This window comes from Capra hircus, chromosome 7 (assembly GCF_001704415.2).
Source record: "Capra hircus breed San Clemente chromosome 7, ASM170441v1, whole genome shotgun sequence".
Classification (NCBI taxonomy): domain Eukaryota; kingdom Metazoa; phylum Chordata; class Mammalia; order Artiodactyla; family Bovidae; genus Capra; species Capra hircus.
In genome coordinates this window covers 35,423,908-35,447,440 of record NC_030814.1, presented here as the reverse complement: position 1 = coordinate 35,447,440, position 23,533 = coordinate 35,423,908, and the positions used below count along the sequence as shown (strand labels likewise).

Genomic DNA, 23,533 nt, shown 5'->3' with positions numbered 1-23,533 from the left:
AGTATTCATTTCCCAAATCTCAACTTTGTCAAAATTTTTTGTAGAGGGGTGTGTGCATGGGCACGTACATGCTTTTGTAAGGAAGGTTAGCAACATAGAAAGATATTGGAATAAAAAAGGGAACTTTCTTGGTTCAGTTCAGTTGCTCAGTCCTGTTTCCACTGTTTCCCCATTTATTTGCCATGAAGTGATGGGACTGGATGCCATGATCTTCGTTTTCTGAATGTTGAGCTTTAAGCCAACTTTTTCACTCTCGTCTTTCACTTTCATCTAGAGGCTTTTTAGTTCCTCTTTACTTTCTGCCATAAGGGTGGTGTCATCTGCATATCTGAGGTTATTGATATTTTTCCTGGCAATCTTGATTCCAGCTTGTGCTTCTTCTAGCCCAGCGTGTCTCATGATGTACGCTGCATATAAGTTAAATAAGCAGGGTGACAATATACAGCCTTGACGTACTCCTTTTCCTATTCGGAACCAGTCTGTTGTTCCATGTCCAGTTCTAAGTGTTGCTTCCTGACCTGCATATAAGTTAAATAAGCAGGGTGACAATATACAGCCTTGATGTATTCCTTTTCCTATTCGGAACCAGTCTGTTGTTCCATGTCCAGTTCTAAGTGTTGCTTCCTAACCTGCATATAGGTTTCTCAAGAGGCAAGTCAGGTGGTCTAGTATTCCCATCTCTTTCAGAATTTTCCAGTTTATTGTGATCCACACAGTCAAAGGCTTTGGCATAGTCAATAAAGCAGAAATAGATGTTTTTCTGGAATTCTCTTGCTTTTTCGATGATCCAGCGGATGTTGGCAATTTGATCTCTGGTTCCTCTGCTTTTTCTAAAAGCAGCTTGACCATCTGGAAGTTCACTGTTCACGTATTGCTGAAGCCTGGCTTGGAGAATTTTGAGCATGACTTTACTAATGTGTGAGATGAGTCAAATGTGCGGTAGTTTGACCATTCTTTGGCATTGTCTTTCTTTGGGATTGGAATGAATACTGACCTTTTCCAGTCCTGTGACCACTGCTGAGTTTTCCAAATTTGCTGGCATATTGAGTGCAGCACTTTCACAGCATCATCTTTTAGGATTTGAAATAGCTCAACTGGAATTCCATCACCTCCACTAGCTTTGTTCGTAGTGATGCTTGCTAAGGACCACTTGACTTCACATTCCAGGATGTCTGGCTCTAGGTGAGTGATCATACCATCGTGATTATCTTGGTCGTGAAGATATTTTTTGTACAGTTCTTCTGTGTATTCTTGCCACCTCTTCTTAATTTCTTCTGCTTCTGTTAGGTCCATACCATTTCTGTCCTTTATCGAGCCCATTTTTGCATGAAATGTTCCCTTGGTATCTCTAATTTTCTTGAAGAGATCTCTAGTCTTTCCCATTCTGTTGTTTTCCTCTATTACTTTGCTTTGATCACTGAGGAGGGCTTTCTTATGTCTTCTTGCTATTCTTTGGAACCCTGCATTCAGATGCTTATATCTTTCCTTTTCTCCTTTGCTTTTCACTTCTCTTCTTTCTCACAGTTATTTGTAAGGCCTCCCCAGACAGCCATTTTGCTCTTTTGCATTTCTTTTCTATGAGGATGGTCTTGATCCTTGTCTCCTGTACAATGCCATGAACCTCCATTCATCAGGCACTCTATCTATCAGATCTAGTCCCTTCAATTTATTTATCACTTCCACTGTATAATCAAAAGGGATTTGATTTAGGTCATACCTGAATGGTCTAGTGGTTTTCCCTACTTTCTTCAATTTAAGTCTGAATTTGGCAAGAAAGAGTTCATGATCGCAGCCACAGTCAGCTCCCGGTCTTGTTTTTGCTGACTGTATAGAGCTTCTCCATCTTGGGCTGCAAAGAATATAATCAATCTGATTTCGGTGTTGACCACCTGGTGATGTCCATGTGTAGAGCCTTCTCTTGTGTTGTTGGAAGAGGGTGTTTGCTATGACCAGTGTGTTCTCTTGGCAAAACTCTTATTAGCCTTTGCCCTGCTTCATTCCATATTCTAAGACCAAATTTGCCTGTTATTCCAGGTGTTTCTTGATTTCCTACTTTTGCATTCCAGTCCCCTATAATGAAAAGGACATCTTTTTTGGGTGTTAGTTCTAAAAGGTCTTGGAGGTCTTCATAGAACCGTTCAACTTCAGCTTCTTCAGCATTACTGCTTGTGGCATAGGCTTGGATTACTGTGATATTGAATGGTTTGCCTTGGAAACAAACAGAGATCATTCTGTCATTTTTTAGATTGCATCCAAGTACTGCATTTTAGACTCTTTTGTTGACCATGGTGGCTACTCCATTTCTTCTAAGGGATTAAATTCACCCATTCCAGTCCTTTGTAGTTCGCTGATTCCTAGAATGACGACGTTCACTCTTGCCATCTCCTGTTTGACCACTTCAAATTTGCCTTGATTCATGGACCTGACATTCCAGGTTCCTATGCAATATTGCTCTTTACAGCATCGGACCTTGCTTCTATCACCAGTCACATTCACAACTGGGTACTGTTTTTGCTTTGGCTCCATCCCTTCATTCTTTCTGGAGTTATTTCTCTGCTGATCTCCAGTAGCATACTGGGCACCTACTGACCTGGGGAGTTCCTCTTTCAGTATCCTATCATTTTGCCTTTTCATACTGTTCATGGGGTTCTCAAGGCAAGAACACTGAAGTGGTTTGCCATTGCCTTCTCCAGTGGGAACGTATTATCCATCCCCAATCCCTCCTTCTCCTACCAAAGCAGCAGACCCCAGAGACACGTTCAAAAAAGAAACAGATGGCCCCTGGAGAATTACCCAGCTGATCCTTCCAATCACTATCTTCACAGAGAACAACAATCAACACACCCTGCTGCCCAAAATCACTAACATTTTTAATCTGAGACTACAAAACACAATGGTCTGGCATTTAGAAGATCCTCAATAAAATGTGTTGAATGGTGGACAAACAGAAAGTAAAAGGACAACATGGGCAAAATGTTAATGAGTATTGAAGTTGAGGAGTCAGTTTACAATGTTACAGCTTTTTTTTTAATACAAAATCAAAATTCAAGTTTTTTGTTAAGTATATTTGTTGGTGTGTATGTGTACACACACACACACATTCAGTAGCTCAATCAAGTGCGACTTTTTGCAACCTTATGGACTGCAGCCCGCCAGACTCCTCTGTCCGTGTAATTTTCCTGGCAAAAATACTGGAGTAGGTTGCTAAACACTGGGGTTGGTTGCCATTTTCTAGTCCCAGAGATCTTTCTGAGCCAGGGGTTGAACCTGCATCTCTTGGGTCTCTTGTATTGGCAGGCAGATTCTTCACCACTGCACCACCTGGGAAGCCTTGTTAAGTACATTTAGTAAACAGTAAAACAGTTAAGCATATTTAGCAACTAGGAGATATACAAGATATTCCTCATTCCTCAAGATAATATCACAGTTGTTAGAGGACTAAATAAGGTCATGTGTGTTTAAGTTTAGCACGTGGGAAATACATAACAAATATAAACTCTTGACTATTGGCTGATCTTTGCTTTGTGCTCTGTACTCAACAGAGTCTATGGCCATTAGACTAAATGCAAGCAAATGGGAGATCTCCATCCAATGTCTCCAGGTATCTTTATATAACCAAGCAGTGGTTACTTGAGAAAGTTTAGTTTTCCAGTGAATATCTCAATTAATTGGAAAGGGTGACTTTATCTGAGGTAGCTAGAATCTCTGAAGGGCAAGATATAACTGAAATTACCAGACTATTTTATATATATATATATAATTTCATATATTGTACAATTTTATATGATGTATAATATATAATTTTATTTATATAATATATATTATGTAAAATTTATAGATATAATTTTATATAATATTATATACATATAAATTTAACGGGGCATTCTGTATTTTAATTTTGTTTTTATTGGCATATAATCACTTTACAATGTTGTGGGAGTTTCTGCACTACTACAAAGTGAATCGCTTCCCAGGTGGCACTAGTGGTAAAGAACCCGCCTGTCAATGCAGGAGACATAAGAGACTTGGGTTCAATTCCTGGGTCGTGAGGATCCTTTGGAGGAGGGCATGGCAACCCACTCTAGTATTGTTGCCTGGAGAATCCCATGGACAGAGGAGCCTGGAGGGCTCCTGTCCATAGGGTCGCAAAGAGTCAGATATGACTGAGCACACACACACAAAAAGTGAATCAGCTATATGTATACATATATTCCCTCTCCTTTGGACCTCCCTCTGACTCCCCCCTCCACCCCATCCCTCTTGGTCACCACAGGATACCAAGTTGAGCTTCCTGAGCTATATGGCAGGTTTCCACTCTATTTTACAAATGATAGTAATCTGATTTCTATGTATCCTTTTCCCTGCCTTCCCATCACCACCGAAACTATACACAATTTCTCAGTCCCAAACTATCCCAGAGATCAACGAAGACTACGTGAAGCCACGATCTAACAAGTTCTCTTCTAAGACAGAGCAGATGCACCAGAGAACAGCTGGATACATGGAGGGGGCTGTAATAAGTAGTTTCCAGGAAGGATCAGGAAGTAGAGTGGAAGACAATTCAGCTGTAATCCCTTTGATCCTCATTTTTTTGGCCCTCATCACTGTTGGACAAGCCTACATTCCGAAGTTTTGGACATTTGTTGGAGAGCCTCAACAGAAGGAGAGGTGCAAAGATTCCTCCAGTCTCCAGGATAGAAACAGAACCAAGGAGGAAGTTCCCACAGCTAGGGCAGCATTTGACAAGCCATCAATGTTTATCTGCTTGTTATAATTTTTTGCTGCTCAAGGTACTTCAATAGTCTGCAATGTAGAGCATATGATTAAATCCTCCTCTTACTGTATTGGATTTTTGCCCAGCCTTAAGGCCATTATTCTGAGCTTTGGTTCTGGCTGCACTTAACTGTTGATGGAGAAGAAAGTATGAAACCAACAGCTGAATTTATCACTGAGCCCAGAAAATAGCCTGGAAGTCAGTTCTTTGAAAGATTCCTGATAGCCTCATCACTCAACCTACAAGTCTTTAAAATTAAAATCATAGTTAACAAAAGGCTCATTTTTTTTTCTTTTACAGTAGTACATAACTCTCTTACATTTGCACATTTTGCTAATTAGGACTTTTCAGTTATTTAAATGACAGTCTGTATTCTAATATTATGGAATAAAAATGACGGCGGAGGTGAGAGGTTAGGAGAAAAGGTAAAAAATGTTCATTTGATTTGATTTCTATTTAATCAATGCTTCTTCAGTACTACTGAAACAGTTTTTTTCATACAGGGAATTTCAGGTTTTAATAAAAAGTAATAATAAGATCATAAGGTAAGAGAAACATTTTTATTATATAAACAGTGATATATTACCTAAAGCTGATGTGAAAATTTTAAGTATAAAAGGCACAGAAATTAATACATGCACTTGAGATCCTTTCATTAGTGTTAAGTAAACAATTCTACTGGAAATGGCAACCCACTCCAGTATTCTTGCCAAAAGAATCCCATGGACAGAGGAGCCTGGTGGGCTACAGTCCAGGATTTGCAAAGAGTCAGACATGACTTAGCGACTAAACAACAACACTAACAAATAATTCTAACACTCTGATTCTAGAAGACTAAGTCTAAAATAGATAAAACAGAATTAAATACATCTTTAAGCAAAAAAAAAAAAATGTTAGCAATAAAGGATACTATTTATCAAGTACTTACTGTGCTCTGGGCATAATGCCTACCTCTTTATGTACTTTGTATTATTTAATCCTCCCGATAACACTATGAATAAAGTGTATTTAGTTCCTATTTTTTTAAGAAACGACGATGGAAACTCAATGTAATTAAAAAGCTGCTAAAAGTCTAAAACCTAGTTAGTAATCTGTGACTTCAAAACAAATCGGTTTATATTATCCACAAAACTACACTTCCCACAAGGACAGGAACTAGTATACACCATCCTCCACTGGCATACAATATGTCTTCAATAAACAGTGAAAGAGTGCATATGTATATACTTATATTCCTAATTTGGTTCCTAATTGGTTCCTTTGTTACTAAAGGAGAAATATGTACATTTGTAAACTCACGCATTACTGTAAAAAGAATTTTTAAAATGCTTTAAATTGCCCTTTTATACTAATTTCATGAGTTCATTTTCAAGGAGGACCAAGGACCCTTCCTTGGTCGGACCTTTGACAAACGGACCCAGTGATGCTTTAGCGATAATATTTTTGAGGCATTAACTGTTTCTCCCCGGTTTTCGCTACCCTTTTCTCCTCATAACTCTGCCCCGTTTCAAGGCTTGTTTCTTCGTCATTTACTTGTCTTTTGCCTCGGGGCAGCACCTTGCAGGGCAAAAAACAGAGAGGTCCTTTCAGATTCTCATTTTTTCAAAACCCAGGTAGCCACTAACCAGGAAGAGGCCATGAGAACAGAGACATCATACATACAGTCCGTGAGAAATAACCAACTCCTCCTTCTCCAATCCTCAACCCCTTTTTAATGCAGATCCTTCGCATTTGTGAGAATAGGGGAAAAAGGAGGGAAGGAGTCCAAGAACGCTTCAAACTAATTATTTTCCCACTTATCCGGCAGAGGCTCACAAGCAGAGATTAGGTTCATGGTCAGCAAATAAAAAGAATAATATCGCTTCACACACGGGATCTGTGGACTCAGATTTTTAATCACTACAATCATTTTGGTCTGCTCATTCCTCTTAAGGGTCAACCACATACCTTTCGTTTTAAGCCACTAAAGAACTACCAACTTTTCTAATTCGTTCACAATTCAAATTCAGGAAATTCAGGAAGACCAAGAATCTATGTAGCCCAACTCCACTCTTTGATTAAATTTTACAAAAAGCAAAATAAGGCAAGGAACCAGTGATTTTCAAAGCGCACATGGGGAAACTTCTAGAAACTTTATAAACCCCACCACAGAAAACCCACCACCTCTCCACCTGTAATGAAAAATAGGGGTTTCACTTCTTTGTTAGAACTAGCCACTGTGTTTTTAGAAAGACAGCAGAACCACTCTACTAAACGGAACTGAATGAAAACTCCCAGTACATTCTGGAACGATATTCTGGCCAATCCTTTCGCCAGCGGAGGCCTTACCCGGGCCTGGGTTAGTGAACGCAGCGGTTAACTCCCCCTCTTCATCGAAAACACTTGGGAAAATCCTCCAATGAGAGACGATTAGAGGCAGGGGCGTGGTCTCAAGGGGCGGAGAATTTGACTCCAGGGGATAATGAAAAACGTGTGCTGATTGGCCGGACATCTTCCTTCTACTGACCAGCCCTCTTTGGACAGCGGGAGCCATCCATCAAAAGACTTAGACCAATTAGCGGGGAAATACTTCCCACTTCCCCCCGCCCATCGCAGCGAGAATGCCCCGCCCTCCAATATATTACTCGGAAGGCCTGGCGCGGCCCCTTCGGCTCCGAACTGACCCAGAGAAGGGCAGTGTCGTCTCGGCGGCGCTGCAGAGACCCCCCCACCCAAGACGGCTCCCCCTCCCCGGGCCTGTCCCCTCTTGCCCGCGAGTCCTCTCGCCTCGTAGGCCTCTCGGATCTAATATCGTGGGGTGAGGTGAGAGCAGGCCCGGGGAGGGTGGTTACCGCTGAGGAGCTGCAGTCGCGATCAAGGTGAGCTGGGATTTCGGGGTTGACTGCAGGGTGCAGCTACGGAGCAGGGTTGGGGGCGCGGGGTGGGGGTAAGGGGCCGGGGTGGAGGGTTCGTCTCGCGCCCTTTTCCTTGGTTAACTCTAGACCGAGCAACAAGTTCAGGCTAGTCCGAGCCTGGAGGGGCGGGGCCAGATTAGACCTCCCTAGGCGTCTTAATGTCAAGTTGGCGTGGTCCCAGGCACCAGCCCGGGGGCGAAAAAGTTGGTTCCATGGAGATTGTGATTCCACATCTGTCCACCTCTTCCGTCGCTCAACCCTGGAGATGCTCTGCTTCTTGCCTTTCGGTTGTTGGGGGCTGGGACTGTCCATGTATCCTGTGCCTGGGGCATAGTAGGCGTTCAGTATTGCCCTAAATTAATGAAACTCCCAGGTTCCTCTTGCAGGATGGATTAGCCTCCTGTCCCCACTGCGTGTGCTCTTAACACCTGAGTTTCCTTTCATAACATCAATAAAAGTTAACAAGTGCCTAGCACTATACTAAACTCGTTAGTTGAATCATCTCGTTTAATCTTAACAGCCATTTAAAGAAGCAGATATTGCCTCGTTTTACGGACTATAAATAAGCTTATTAATATTGTCCAGGTGTTTATTAGGCACCTATTATATGTGCTAGATACCTGTGTACCTGAAACTGAACCTGTTAGTCACTCAGTTGTGTCCGATTCTTTGCGACCCTATGGAATTCGCCAGGCAAGAATACTGGAGTGGGTAGCCATACCCTTCTCCACAGGATCTTCCCAACCCAGGGATCGAACTCGTTTCTCTTGCATAGCAAGCAGATTCTTTACCTTTATTTTACATAAGTCTATGAAATGGCTAATAACCTATTGACATATTAGGAACTGAGGACTAAGAAAAATTGACTAACTTGAATAGCCAACATTGTTACTAAGCGACAGAATACATACTGCCCTCTAATTTCAAAGTTTGGGCATGAAGATTAGCTTTTTTTTTTTTTTTTTTTTGGAAAAGGCCGTGTAGGAAGTCACAATTTAGGATGGATGTAACCAACTGGTTGGGGAGGGGGAGAATAACAGATGGCCCTTGGCAATGACTGAGATTCACTAACAGCATTGAGAGAGGGGAGGCTTGTGTTATAAGGCACCTGGCAGGACAGGAAGGGCTGTTCTTTCACTCCTTTCTGGGCTTTGTTCTATATATAGATGATAGAGGTACTGACAACAACTGACTCTCAGAAACTGCTACACCAGCTGAATGCCCTGTTGGAACAGGAGTTGAGATGTCAGCCAAAGGTCTGCGGCTTGAGACTAATTGAATCTGCACATGATAATGGCCTTAGAATGACTGCGAGACTGAGGGACTTTGAAGTAAAAGATCTTCTTAGTCTAACTCAGTTCTTTGGCTTTGACACGGAGACATTTTCTCTAGCTGTGAATTTACTGGACAGATTCCTGTCTAAAATGAAGGTATGTTTAAAGCTGCATTACCCTGAGTATTTAGTGATTTTGCTCAATGTGTTTTCAAGATGGTATTGCCAGCTTTGGGCTGGTATTTATAACTTGACCATTTTTTTTTGGTTTGTTTCCAGCAAGTAACCAAAACGTTGTGGTAATTCTGTGTACTATAGCATGATGAATATTCTTCCTTTTAATCAAGAGTAATGCATCAGCTATTAAACTTAACTTCTGACATTGAATAATAGTCTAATATCAAATCATTGCAAAGCCTCCCAGTAGGAGAGCTGGCTGTTTTTAAAAGTCTTGTTTGATAGTTTGGGTATTTTCATTTGTTTACTGTTGTTTTTAAAGAAATGTGTTAAAGGCAGAATGCTAGATTGTAGGTTAAAAATTAGAGGGTTTTTTTTTTTTTTTTTTTCCTTTCTGTTCATGCTGTCTACCACCTGGTCAATAGAGTATATTTCTTGATCTTTGTTCATATATAATAAAGTTCCAACTGGTTTAGCCTTACATTTACCCAAGTCATGCCTATGCTTGGCATTTCCAGCCTACATTTGCATATAGTAGAGAGTATCTTCTGAAGGAGGAGATATACAGTTGTTGCCCTGTATTGGCTAAGCAGGACATCTGTGTAGCTTTCAGAGTTTAATTATTAAAAATATATCTGACTTCTGTGTCCATGATTGTTGGTAGATAATGTGACACTTAAAACGAAACTCATGTTTTATTCAAAGTACCTAACAGAATGCAACATATACGGAAAGAACTCAATGTTTGTTGAATGGTTCAAGAAACTTGTTCAACAGTCTAATTAAATAACTCTTTTAGACACCATGTGTAGGCACTACCTTTAATTCTAAATGTGTCACAGGTGAATGACATGCATCTGTTACTTAAGTATATTATAATCTTAGTAGGAGTAATGTTTGCACTTATAACTATCATTAGTACAAGGAATAATAAGAAAAGAATTACATTATACTTCAAAAGAAATATAAATATATTGCTGAAGGGGTTCTAAGAAGAGGAGAGCCCAAATATTGGTAAAAGCTTTTAAAAGCTTCAGTTAAGCTACAACTTAAAGTGGATAGAGGGCTTACGTGGTGGCTCAGTGGTAAAAAATCCGCCTGCCAATGCAGGAGATTGGGGTTCAACGCCTGGTCTGGTAAGATCTCACACGTGGCCAGACAACCAAGCTCATGTGCCAGAGCTGCTGAGCCTGTGGTCTAGACCCCAGAAGCCGCACACCCTGGAGCCCATGCACCGCAACAAGAGAAGCCACCACAAGGGGAAGCCCACACACCACAATGAAGAACAGGCCCCATTCTCCACAGCTAGAGAGAGCCCGCACAGCAAGGAAGGCCCAGCACAGCCAAAATTAAGTTTTCTAAATGAACTGGATAGAATTTTGATTGTGGACATTAAGAAAATGATGGATAAATTTAAAAACTTGGTAGTGGATAGAGCTTCATAGGTAGAGTAAACAGTATGTGTCACAGTTTAAAAACATTTCACAAGTATTACTACAGAGAAAACAGCTCGGAAAAACACAACATTCTGAAAAGAAACTTTGTGTATAAGCTGTAAGATATTTCAATCCTCATATAAGTTTTTGACCAAGTAACTTACTGCTTATCGTTCTTCCGTGATTTTAAAAAACCAAAAGAACTAAGAATTTTTACGTGCTGAAGCCAAACAGTACACTGAAACTTACTCCATTTACTCAGAAATTGGTTCCAAGTGGGTGCATATGGTTAACAGCCTGCAGTTGAGGCATCAGTGAATCTTGCTAAGTCCTTTGCCACTGAGAAATTCACCTCAGAAATACATTTTTCAAAGTGATGGGTCTGAGTTCTAGATTATACTTTATGGGTTTTTTTTAATTGAAATAAAGTAGAGATGGACTTATTGTCTTTTTAGGTACAGCCCAAGCACCTTGGGTGTGTTGGACTAAGCTGCTTCTATTTGGCTGTAAAATCAACAGAAGAGGAAAGGAATGTCCCACTGGCAACTGACTTGATCCGAATAAGCCAGTACAGGTTCACGGTTTCAGACTTGATGAGAATGGAGAAGATTGTATTGGAGAAGGTGTGTTGGAAAGTCAAAGCTACTACTGCCTTTCAGTTTCTACAGCTCTATTATTCACTCCTTCAAGAGAACGTGCCACATGAAAGGTATGTCAGCTTTGTTTTCAACAAAGGAGATGTAGAAACCAGAATATTGTCTGGATGTTACATAAAATCAGTATGCTGGGAGAATTTCAATCAAGTAAAATGACAGCTAAGCCCCTTGAGTTTCACTTCACTCTCCAGCAAAAGTGAGGAGACATTCAGTCAAAAGTAGCTTCTTGGAGTCATTGAATTCTTAAGATGGTAAATTTTTTAACATTACATTTTCCATTTATAGGCTAGTTAACTTACAGAACCTAATAGGCAAGCATCTAACACGAATTTATGGAAAAAGAGACTTTCAATTCAAAAATAGGTTTATTAAAATGAAAAGAAACCTTGGTAGTTGTAGAATAAATTTTTCTTTTTTGGCCCAAATTATTTAAAATTCATCTATGATATCCTTAAGAAGTTAATGTCTCTGGAGGAAGGAAAATTCTTCAGATAATTCATTTTTCTATGATAAGTGTGCATAAACTTCACTTTAAAATTGACTTATTTTTCTAAAAATTTCTTTTGACTCAATGTAAAATTACCTACATAAAATTTCATTTTCTCTTTAAAGGAGTAGCCTTAATTTTGAAAGACTAGAAGCCCAACTTAAGGCATGCTACTGCAGGATCATATTTTCTAAAGCAAAGGTAAATATTTTATAAAGATTAAATCTGTTTACATACCTATTTTCATATTCATCATTTACTTTAAAATTTATCTCTTCTAGCCATCTGTGTTGGCATTGTCTATCATCGCATTGGAGATCCAAGCACAGAAGTATATAGAGTTAACAGAAGGAGTAGAACGTCTTCAGAAACATTCCAAGGTATGTCAAGGTCATAGCCTAAATCCTGTTCACAGCTGTAAAAAACAAAACTAAACCGCTTGTTCCTAAAGTAAAGTAAGATGTCATGTGTTTGCTTGAAACTTAAGTAACTTACCCTTAAATTTTTTTGACAAGGAAAGACATGTTAATAAGATTGTAATCATTACTATAATGAAAACTATAGGACTGATAACATGTTTTTTTAATTTATGTACAGATCAGTGGCAGAGATTTGACTTTCTGGCAAGAGCTTGTATCCAAGTGTTTAGCTGAATATTCATCGAACAAGTGTGCCAAACCAAATGTTCAGAAGTTGAAATGGATTGTTTCTGGGCGTACTGCACGGCAACTAAGGCATAGTTACTACAGGATAACCCACCTTCCAACAATTCCCGAAATGGTCCCTTAATTGGTAAATTTGGTTCGTAGTTATCCTCCATGTTAGAGAAAATTTTCTAATGCTATATAATTTTCTTATGCAATTCAAGAATATAAATCTGAATTATTTTCAAAATAAACGAAATGGAGTTGGAATAGCAAAGGGGAAAATGACTTCGCTGATCTAGTCAGCTAATATTTGAGGGCATTTACTGCATTTGTGGAGAAGGAAATGGCAATCCACCCCAGTCTTCTTGCCAGGAAAATCCCATGGACATAGGAGCCTGGTGGGCTACAGTCCATGGGGTCACAAAGAGTTTGACCCAAATTAGTGACTGAGCACACTACATTCAAGGTATTAATACAACATCCCATGAATAAGGAATTATCTAAACTTTGATATATACATTAGCCATTTCATTAAATTATCAGCTTACAAAGCCACGTCCTCCTTAATAATGTAAACTTTAAAAGTAGCACTAAAACAGTGTTTTGTTTTTTTCTAATTGCACATCATTTTGCTATATGTAGACTCTAGGTTTAGTTCATTTAAAGTTATACAAGCCTGAGTAAAGGAACAGGACCAAAATTTTGAACCATACATTGAACTAACTTGAGACTATTAGCTTATTAGTAAAATCAGTATGAACTTGTGTGTTATACTTAAAGAAAAATAAGTTAGGACAGGTGGTTTCTACACTGGGTCTTTGGAAACTGCCAGGGTGTCTCAGCACTGTAGTTGTGTATCATTGCTCTAAGAGCTGAACAGTGGAAAGTATTTACATGCAAAAAAAATGTAAACCTCCTCAGGAATATATGGTAGACTTTCTTACCATCTAAATTTAACTCATGGTGGTGATTTAACTTTCTTACTACTCAAAAGTAAATGTGAACATAGAACACATCTACATAAGACATGATTATGAATCTTAGATATTTTAACAGGTAGTAAAATTTGTGTTTGGCAGACTTCTGATAATTTGATTTTTTTTTGTTTGTCAAATAGGATGATTACAGCAACAAAAAACTTCTGAAGCCTTTCTCCACAATCCTGAGCTGTGGATTCCATAATATTATAACGGATTTAAGCTGTGAAGCCTCAAAACATCACAACTAGATTAGCATTGGTGTTCTCAGGTTTGGGAAAACTGCCTAATTAACATTACCCTATAGTGGAATTACTCAAATGTGAAATCACCTATGAAACATACAAATCAAAGTAACAGTATGAATGTGAAATGCAAATGACAAGCCTGGAAAGGTAAACTGTGAATCTTCATTGCTAACATTGATCCAAGTTTCTATATTGGGTCAATATATTGTATTTAGGTGGTGTTTAAAAAGGGTAACCTACTTAAATTTAAACTTTAAATTATGAGGTTTACATCAAAACCACCATTTCACAAATGCACTTTTTAATGCACAATAAGGGTCACTATTCTAGACAGTGAGAATAGTTAGTTTCTTGGCACCTATGATGCAAGTAATTATTAACCCAGAGGTGTGGACCTTACTGCTACATAGAAATCACATTTAAATTTGAGGGCATTTATGTAAAGCAAAACTACCAACTTGTTAATTTTGGCGTGTTATCTTTAATATTTTCTAGAAAACAAGTGATGTTTGTATCCATGATTTTAAAAGTTTTATACAAAATTTACTGCCTCAGTCTCGTTCCATCAAGAAAATTAGTTTTTACTGTACTAGTAACTCAAAACAAATTAGCGTCACTCTAAAAACTTTTTAACACTCCATCACTTTTTACTGAGGACTGTTTTTATAAAACTTGGTTCTAACTTAGAATTTTGCTTAAAGGAAGAGACTATACTTACATTAATTGCCCCTATTGTGTGCCAAAAAGAAGTATTAAGAAAGGTAAGTAGGCATCTTGATAATTACAGGGTTGCTGAGGTGTAGTGTTTGGAGATCTATGAGGTTAAAGTGTTGCAGAGAGTTACTCAGTGCAGTGTGTAGCCTGAACCCATCCAGGATGGCTGTACCCAATTGACATCATTTTATGGTTATAGAGGCATTAGAAAATGAACCAAAGAACCACAGTGTATCTTATACTTTGGTAAACCATGTTTTATGGATAACTTTACAGTTTTCCCAAAATACTGATAAATTTCAATATTTTGAATACATCAGTGTTAATTTTGAGTTGACAGAGATAACCTAACCAATTCCCATTATGTTTTGGTATTAAGGGATATACCTTTCAATAAAGTTACTGAAACGCATTCCTTTGCCAGGTGGTTTTCTATTTGTTTCTCTTCTAATGTAATTCACTATTTTGGCAATGTGATAATAGCACCACAATAAAAAGCTGTCTCCACTCACTTTATTTAAATTTAACACTAAAGTAAGATGCATGGTGGGCTTCCCTGGTGGCTAACTGGTGAAGAATCCTTCTGCCAATGCAGGAGACATAGGTTTGATCCCTGGTCTGGGAATATGCCCTAGAGAAGGAAATGGCAACTTGGGAAATTGTATTCTTGCCTGGGAAATCCCATGGACAAAGGAGCCTGGTGGACTACAGTCCATGAGGTCACAAAGAGTGAGACATAACTTAGAGACTGAAGAACAACAAGATGCATGGTAAGGAAAAAAAATTATGATAGTATAGCTATTACCTAACTGACACTTTGCTTTCTAGTGGTTTTTTAAAGATAAACACAAGATGATGACTATTAAATATGCTTAATATGCATTAAAAACTTGCTTATGCATTGTTGGTCACTTTTATTATTTAGGTTCCATTGTATGGGCGTGCTAAGTCACTTCAGTCATGTCTGACTCTGTGACCCTATGGACTGTAGCCTGCCAGGCTCCTCTGTCCATGAAATTCCTCAGGCAAGAACACGGGAGTGGGTTTCCGTGCCTTCCTCCAGGGCATCTTCCCGACCCAGGGATCCAATCTGTGTCATAATCTTATGTCTCCTGCACTGGCAGGTGGGTTCTGTACCACCATCACCACATGGACTTCCCCATCACTGTTAAGACTGTTCTTAATACTAAATCACCCTCAGATTCAGCCCATCTGTAGTTCTGGGTGACCCTCTTACCTAAGTAAACAGGATTCCAGCAGGTGGTTGGTAATGACAGGCAACCGCCAAGTATTGTATTAGCCTGGTTAGACTGCTTGTTAATTATTAATATAAGATTTTGAACTGTTCATGTAACTAACAAGCTAAAAAGTAGATACTGTAAGGAATTACTGAATAAAGAAAAACTTAGAAGGTTCCTTTTGTATTTAACTCAGGTTAGATATATTGAATCATCCCTGTTTTCATAAGTGCTGTTTTTTAAAATAGGCACTTTAACCTTCTATGCATTTTAAATTATGTGGCATAATTTTTAAAAACTAGATATTTCTGGTCTAACATTTGTGGTTAGCAGTGATAGTTTTTACTGTCAGGTACTATTGTCAGATATTTTAGATGAATCATTTCATTGTTTTCTCCAAACTGAATGAGGTTATCCCATTTACAAATAAACCAGAACAACAGAGCAGGTAAGAGATAAGCCCAAGGTCACATACCTGTACTTGGATGTGAGATTCAAATCCGGGCAACTGTCACTCAGGCTATGTTCCTAAACACTCTGCGCATTACTTCCCAAAATAGATGAAATGGACTTATGTGAAATTGTATCAAAGTTAATAGGAATAAAGGATATTAAAAAATGATAAAAGAATCAATTCACCAAGATATGAGTCTTAAATATGTATGCACCTAACATCAGAGCTTAAAAATACAAGAAGTAATAAAAACTAACAGCAGTGAAAGGTCATATGGACAGAGCTTCAGTTGCAGACTTAAAAGATTGCACTCAGTAATGTACAGTACTAGAAAACAACAAGGATGTAGAAGGACTGAAAAATACCAACAACCATATGAATCTACTTTATTTAAAATTCATCCCCAAATAGAATAAGCATTCTTTTCAAGTGAACGTGGCATAGTCACCAAGAGAGAATATATCCTGGGTCATAAACAAACTAAGAAATGAACTAAAATCATACAAAATGTGTTCCCTGACCATAAAACTAGAAAACAGTTAACAGGACAATCTCCACACACTTGGAAGTTAAATAAGAAACATCTATGAATAATCCATGCCTGTAAGGGAAAGTCTAAAAAGAATGTATTTTGAACTTTCTGAATGAAAATATCAAAATACATGGAATGCAGCTAAAGCAGTGGTTAGTAATCATAGTATCAATCACTTTTGTTAAAAAAGGTCTCAAAACCAGTAAATTTCTATTTTAAGAAACTAGAAAAAGAGCAAAATAAACACAAAGCAAGCAGAAGGAAGAAAGTCTGAAGAAGGATGTGTAAAAAAAAAAGTATGAAACTGAAACAGTAGGGCTAATTAAAATTTAAAAATTGGGGTTTGAAAAGAGCAACAGGTAAATTTCTAGCAAGACTGACAAGAAATTTTAGGAAAGAAAAGGAAAAGGAAACTATATTTTTTAATACCACAAACATCTCTAGGCACAGAGTAGATGAATCAATTCCTTGAAAGGCATGAACTATGAAAACTAAATTGTTACATAACCTGAGTAAGTTCTATTATTTTAAAAAACTGAGTCCATTGTTTAAAATATTACTAGCAAATCCCAAATCATTTAAGGAATACATAATGCAAATTCTATAAATCTCTCCCAGAAGGAGAAGAATCACTTCCCAATTCATTTTATAAGACCAGCAATAACTTGATACCAAACCAAGATAAAGATAATACTTTTTTTAATTTTATAAAAGCTATTGACCAATATCCCAAATGAATACCTCAACAATATCCCCTCCCAAAAAAACCTTAACAAATGAGTCCAGATATATAAAACTGAACAATACAACATGACCAGATTTGATGGACGAGAGAAGCTGGTTCAAAATTAGAAAATATAATCCATCATACTAAGAGTCTAAAGGAAAAAAAAGAGGATCAACTGATACAGAAAAAAGCATTTGAGAGAATTCCAGTCAACTCATGAGAAAAATCACCTAACAATAGATGAGAATTTCCTCAATCTGATAAAGGTCATCAATGAAAGCATACAGTTAACATAATAGAATGCTTTCAAAACTAACATCTGGAATAAGACAGGAATGGCCATTTCCACCACCTCTTTTTTTCTAGCAAGTGCAATGAAACAAGAAAAGGAAACAAGACCTACAAACTAGAGCAGGCAAAAACTTTCCTGTTTGTGGTTTATGCAAAAATTTCCAAGGAGACAACTATGGAAGTCACAGGATCAAAAAGTTTCAAAAGGAAATAACTTATAACATCTCCAGAAAATGAACACTTACGAATGAATACAAGATGTAAAGGTTCTAGAAGCGGAAAACCATAAAATGTTGATGGTCTAAATCAGAGGGGCTAAATGAAGAGATGCCCCATGTTCATGGATCAGAAGACCTGCTACTCCAGTGGAGATTTCAGGACTTTTTGTTGTAGATAGACTAGCTGATTCTACATGAAAAAGCAAAGAAAATTAACACAGCCAAACCAATTCTGAAAAAGCTGAAGGAATCATGCTACCCAATTTTAAGACTTAATTTAAAGGTACCATTGTCAAGGCAGTGTTGTATTGGTGAAGGGAAAGACACACAGATCCATGGAATAGAACAGAGACCAAAAACAGACCCATATAAATAACAATTGATTTTTGTGAAAAATGTAAAAACAATTTAATGGAGAATGAATACCCTTTTCTACAAATGATTTTGAAACAACTGGACATCTGTATGCTAAAAAATGAAACTCCACCTATACTTCACTGCTTCTCCAAAAAAAAAAAATAGGTCAGAGATCTAAATATAAAATAAAAATATAAAATTTTTAGAAGAAAACATTGGAAAGAAAATCCTCGTATCCTGGGATTTCAAAATTCTTAGACATGATACCAGAAGCATGATGAATTAGACTACATCAAAACAGAGCATTCAGGCTTCAAAAGGCACTGCTGAGAAAGTGAAAATCATACAAAAAGAAAATATATGCAAATCATATGATAAAGGACTTGTCTCCAGAATATATATAAGAACTCTTACACGTCAATATTAAAGAGGCAGATAACCCATTAAAAATGGGCAAAGGATCTGAATAGACAAATTTTTCAAGAAAGATACACAAATGGTCAATAAGTACTAGATAAGATGTTCAACAATAATTAGCCATCAGAGAAATGCAAATGAAAACCACAGTGTGATACCACCTCACATTCACTAGGATGGCCAAGATCAAAAAAACATAACAAGTATTAGCAAAGACGTGGAGAAGCTGAAACTCATACTGCTGGTGGGAATGTAAAATGGTGTAGCCGCTTTGGAAAACAATCAAACATGATTGGAAAACAATCCTCCTCAAATGATTAAACGTAAAGTTTTTTAAAAAAAACATGAGATTACACTCCTCTGTAAGGAAATATAGATGTCCATAAAAATTTGTAGTTGAATGTTTATAGCATATTCACAGTAGCCAAACGGTAGAAACCTCCCAGATGTCCATCAACTGACAAATGGGTAAATATGTGGTAATCTTACAATGGAATATCATCCAGCCAGACAAAAAGAATGAAGCTCTGACATTCTAGAACATGGGTGAACTTCGAAAACCTTATGTAAGTTAAAGAAACCAGAAACTAAAGACCACATTATGACTCCATGTATATGAAATATCCATAACAGAAATCTGAGGTGAAAAATAACTAGTGATTGCTTGAGGGGGTTGGGTATATGTGTGGAGGGTGATAGTTAAGAAAATACAGGTTTCAGGGACTTCCCTGGTGGTCCAGTGGTTAAGAATCTGCCTTCCAGCGCAGGGGGCCTGGGTTCAATCCCAGGCAGGGAACTATGAAATCACATGCCCACAGGGCCACCACAATGAAGACAGCACAGCCAAAATATAAGAGAAAAAAGTATGGGTTTGGTTTTTTTGAGGTGATGAAAATCAAAGTTGACTATGGTGATAGTTGAATACATGACTATACTAAAAACCACTGAGAAATTATATACTTTATATGAATAAAGTATATGGGATGTGAATTATCTCTCAAAGCTATCTTTTAAAAAGGATTACATATAATTCTATTCAATGAAATTCTTGAAAAAAACAAAATACAGAGGCAGAGACTAACATCAGTGGACTCCGGGGTTTGAGGCTAGGAGTAGGGTGTGACTATAAAGAGAACATGAAGATTTTGTGGTGATTGAACTGTTCAGTTTCCTGATTTTGGAGGTGTTCACACATATATCTAGACTTCCCTGGCAGCTCAGACAGTAAAACATCTGCCTACATTGCGGGAGACCTGGGTTTAATCCCTGGGTTGGGAAGATCTCCTGGAGAAGGAAATGGCAGACCACTCCAGTACTCTTGCCTGGAAAATCCCATAAACGGAGGAGCCTCGTGGGCTACAGTCCACGGGGTCGCGAAGAGTCGGACATGACTGAACGACTTCACTTTCACACGCATATATCTATATAAGTTAAAATTCACAAAACTACAAACAAGTTTATTTTACTTATGTTTATTTAAAATATATTAAAAAAAGTTTTAATGTCAAAAAGATAAACCAATTAAAAAAAAAATCTCTTCCCCATTCATCCTTTACGTTATTGGGCAAAATGAACAACACAGGTATCTTGCCAAAGGGTGTGCCTGGGCTGCAGTGGACAAGTGGGGCATCAGAAACCAAGCAAGTGAGACAGGTACCTCTGCTTAGCATAGGGTGTCGGAGGCTGAGCAGATTGAGAAAGGCATTCAGATGGGAAGATGACCTAGAATGGGGAACCAAATATATTAAGGATAACAAGAATCAGGTATCTCACTGTTGGAAGTTTTGTACAATGGGAGAGAGCAAAATGAACACCATGGGATCAGAAATCAATGTTTAAGTGTGAAATCATGGTTTTCAATATATATGTAGACATAAATATATAGATGTAAACATATGCATAATAAACACACAAACAGCAACTGCTAACAGATCCTGGTTTCTAAACACCATTCTTCACTAGAGAACCAGGACTCCAGAAAAATGGCTGATTCTTGGCCAAGGATAGGGAAAGCATAATAAGCCTGGAATATCTTATGCCAGAGAATAAGAAATTGCTCAAATAATGGGAACATGTCAAAAGAACATAAAAGCCATCTACAAGAAATTTCCACTGGCCAAATCTAGAAAAAATTTGAGGATCAAAGTAATAGGAATAATAGATTTTTACCCAATGAATAAAGTGGAAATACTGAGTGTGTATTATATGACATATACATTTAAAGCTTGGTGAGAAACAAGGTAGTATTCTGAAACTACATCACACAAATTATATAGTCATAAGCATGAAAGAATGGCTTTGTAGTGGAGAAGATGGACAGACACCACTTCATCAATGATCTAAGTATAGCTGTCCCTCAGCTTCCACAGGGCATTGGAGCCAGCAATCCCCTCAGACATCAAAATCCACAGATGCTCAATAATATGACATAATGTTTGCATATAACCTGCATATAATCTACCCACATCCTCCCTGATACTGTAAATCACCTCTAGAGTTATAAAACCTAATAAAATACAATGTAAATACTATGTAAATAGTTATAAACACAACATAAATGCTATGAAACTAGTTTTTTGTTGCAAGGCAAATCCAAGTTTTGCTATTTGGAAGCTTCTGCACTTTTTTTTTTTTTTTTTTTTTACTATTTCCTATCCTTGGTTGGTTGAGAGTTTGAAAACCACCAATATGGCAGGCCAACAGTAAACACTACCAGAAAAAGGGTGAACTGTAACCAGTAACTTGTGATAGGATGCAGTAAGAACACAGTATCACTTCTCTTCTGCAATGGTCTGTCAAAGATTCATAACCTGATTCTCATCGTGTAGAAATATCTGACAAAACACACGATAATAGATGTTGTACAAAACTAGCCTGTGATCTTCTACAGTGTCACGGCTATAAAAGTCAACGTTAATATGAAGACTTTTTCCAGTCTGAAGCATACTAAAGACCCCTGTTATCCAAAGGTGAGAAATGGGGAATTCCATGGCAGTCCAGTGGTTAGGATTCATTACTTTCACTGCTGGGAGCCTGGGTTCAATCCCTAGTCAGGGAACTAAGATCCCACAAGTGGTGCAGCACAACCACAAAAATAAAAGTAAGGCATGATTCTGACTGGATCCTTTTGCTATAAAGAACATTACTGGGACAATAAGCAAACTTGAATGGAATAAACAAACTTGAATGGAATAAACATCCAGAATTAGGTGGTCATTTTGCAAATAGCTGTGAAAAGGAGAGAGGCAAAAAGCAAAGGAGAAAAGGAAAGATAAAAGCATCTGATTGCAGAGTTCCAAAGAATAGCAAGAAGAGATAAGAAAGCCTTCTTCAGCGATCAATGCAAAGAAATCAAGGAAAACAATAGAATGGGAAAGACTAGAGATCTCTTCAAGAAAATTAGAGATACCAAGGGAACATTTCATGCAAAGATGGGCTCGATAAAGGACAGAAATGGTATGGACCTAACAGAAGCAGAAGATATTAAGAAGAGGTGGCAAGAATACACAGAAGAACTGTACAAAAAAGATCTTCACGACCCAGATAATGATGATGATGTGATCACTCATCTAGAGCCAGAAATCCTGGAATGTGAAGTCAAGTGGGCCTTAGAAAGCGTCATTACAAACAAAGCTAGTGGAGGTGATGGAATTCCAGTTGAGCTATTTCAAATCTTCAAAGATGATGCTGTGAAAGTGCTGCACTCAATAGGCCAACAAATTTGGAAAACTCAGCAGTGGCCACAGGACTGGAAAAGGTCAGTTCTCATTCCAATCCCAAAGAAAGGCAACGCCAAAGAATGCTCAAACTACCGCACAATTGCACTCATCTCACATGCTAGTAATGCTCAAAATTCTCCAAGCCAGGCTTCAGCAATACGTGAACCGTGAACTTCCAGATGGTCAAGCTGGTTTTAGAAAAGGCAGAAGAACCAGAGATCAAATTGCCAACATCCGCTGGATCATGGAAAAAGCAAGAGAGTTCCAGAAAAACATCTATTTCTGCTTTATTGACTATGCCAAAGCCTTTGACAGTGTGGATCACAATAAACTGTGGAAAATTCTTCAAGAGATGGGAATACCAGACCACCTGACCTGCCTCTTGAGAAACCTGTATGCAGGTCAGGAAGCAACCGTTAGAACTGGACATGGAACAACAGACTGGTTCCAAATAGGAAAAGGTGTATGTCAAGGCTGCATATTGTCACCCTGCTTATTTAACTTCTACGCAGAGTACATCATGAGAAATGCTGGACTGGAAGAAACACAAGCTCGAATCAAGATTGCTCAGAGAAATATCAATAACCTCAGATATGCAGATGACACCACCCTTATGGCAGAAAGTGAAGAGGAGCTAAAAAGCCTCTTGATGAAAGTGAAAGAGTGAAAAAGTTGGCTTAAAGCTCAACATTCAGAAAACGAAGATCATGGCATCCGGTCCCATCACTTCATGGGAAATAGACAGGGAAACAGTGGAAACAGTGTCAGACTTTATTTTTTGGGGCTCCAAAATCACTGCAGATGGTGACTGCAGCCATGAAATTAAAAGACGCTTACTCCTTGGAAGAAAAGTTATGACCAACCTAGACAGCATATTCAAAAGCAGGGACATTACTTTGCCGACTAAGGTCCATCAGTCAAGGCTATGGTTTTTCCAGTGGTCATGTATGGATGTGAGTTGGACTGAGAAAAAAGCTGAGCGCTGAAGAATTGATGCTTTTGAACTGTGGTGTTGGAGAAGACTCTTGAGAGTCCCTTGGACTCCAAGGAGATCCAACCAGTCCATTCTGAAGATCAACCCTGGGATTTCTTTGGAAGGAATGATGCTGAAGCTGAAACTCCAATACTTTGGCCACATCATGCGAAGACTGACTCCTTGGAAAAGACTCTGATGCTGGGAGGGGTTGGGGGCAGTAGGAGAAGGGGACGACCGAGGATGAGATGGCTGGGTGGCATCACGGACTCGATGGACATGAGTCTGAGTGATCTCCGGGATGGTGATGGACAGGGAGGCCTG

At 38.3% G+C, this 23,533-nt stretch overlaps 1 protein-coding gene across 2 annotated transcripts; it reads left to right on the top strand.

Annotated features, from left to right (window-relative positions):
- Positions 7,399-14,695, top strand: CCNG1 (cyclin G1). 2 transcript variants are annotated; one of them, XM_018050079.1, is made up of 7 exons: positions 7,399-7,632; positions 8,835-9,098; positions 11,010-11,263; positions 11,823-11,898; positions 11,979-12,077; positions 12,295-12,489; positions 13,462-14,695. In XM_018050079.1, the coding sequence occupies exons 2-6, from the start codon at positions 8,835-8,837 to the stop codon at positions 12,484-12,486; spliced, it is 885 nt and encodes a 294-aa protein (XP_017905568.1). In that variant the 5' UTR covers positions 7,399-7,632; the 3' UTR covers positions 12,487-12,489; positions 13,462-14,695. The 2 variants fall into 2 exon arrangements, with proteins under 2 accessions (XP_017905568.1, XP_017905569.1); XM_018050080.1 differs by having other exon boundaries at positions 7,401-7,632; positions 12,295-12,498.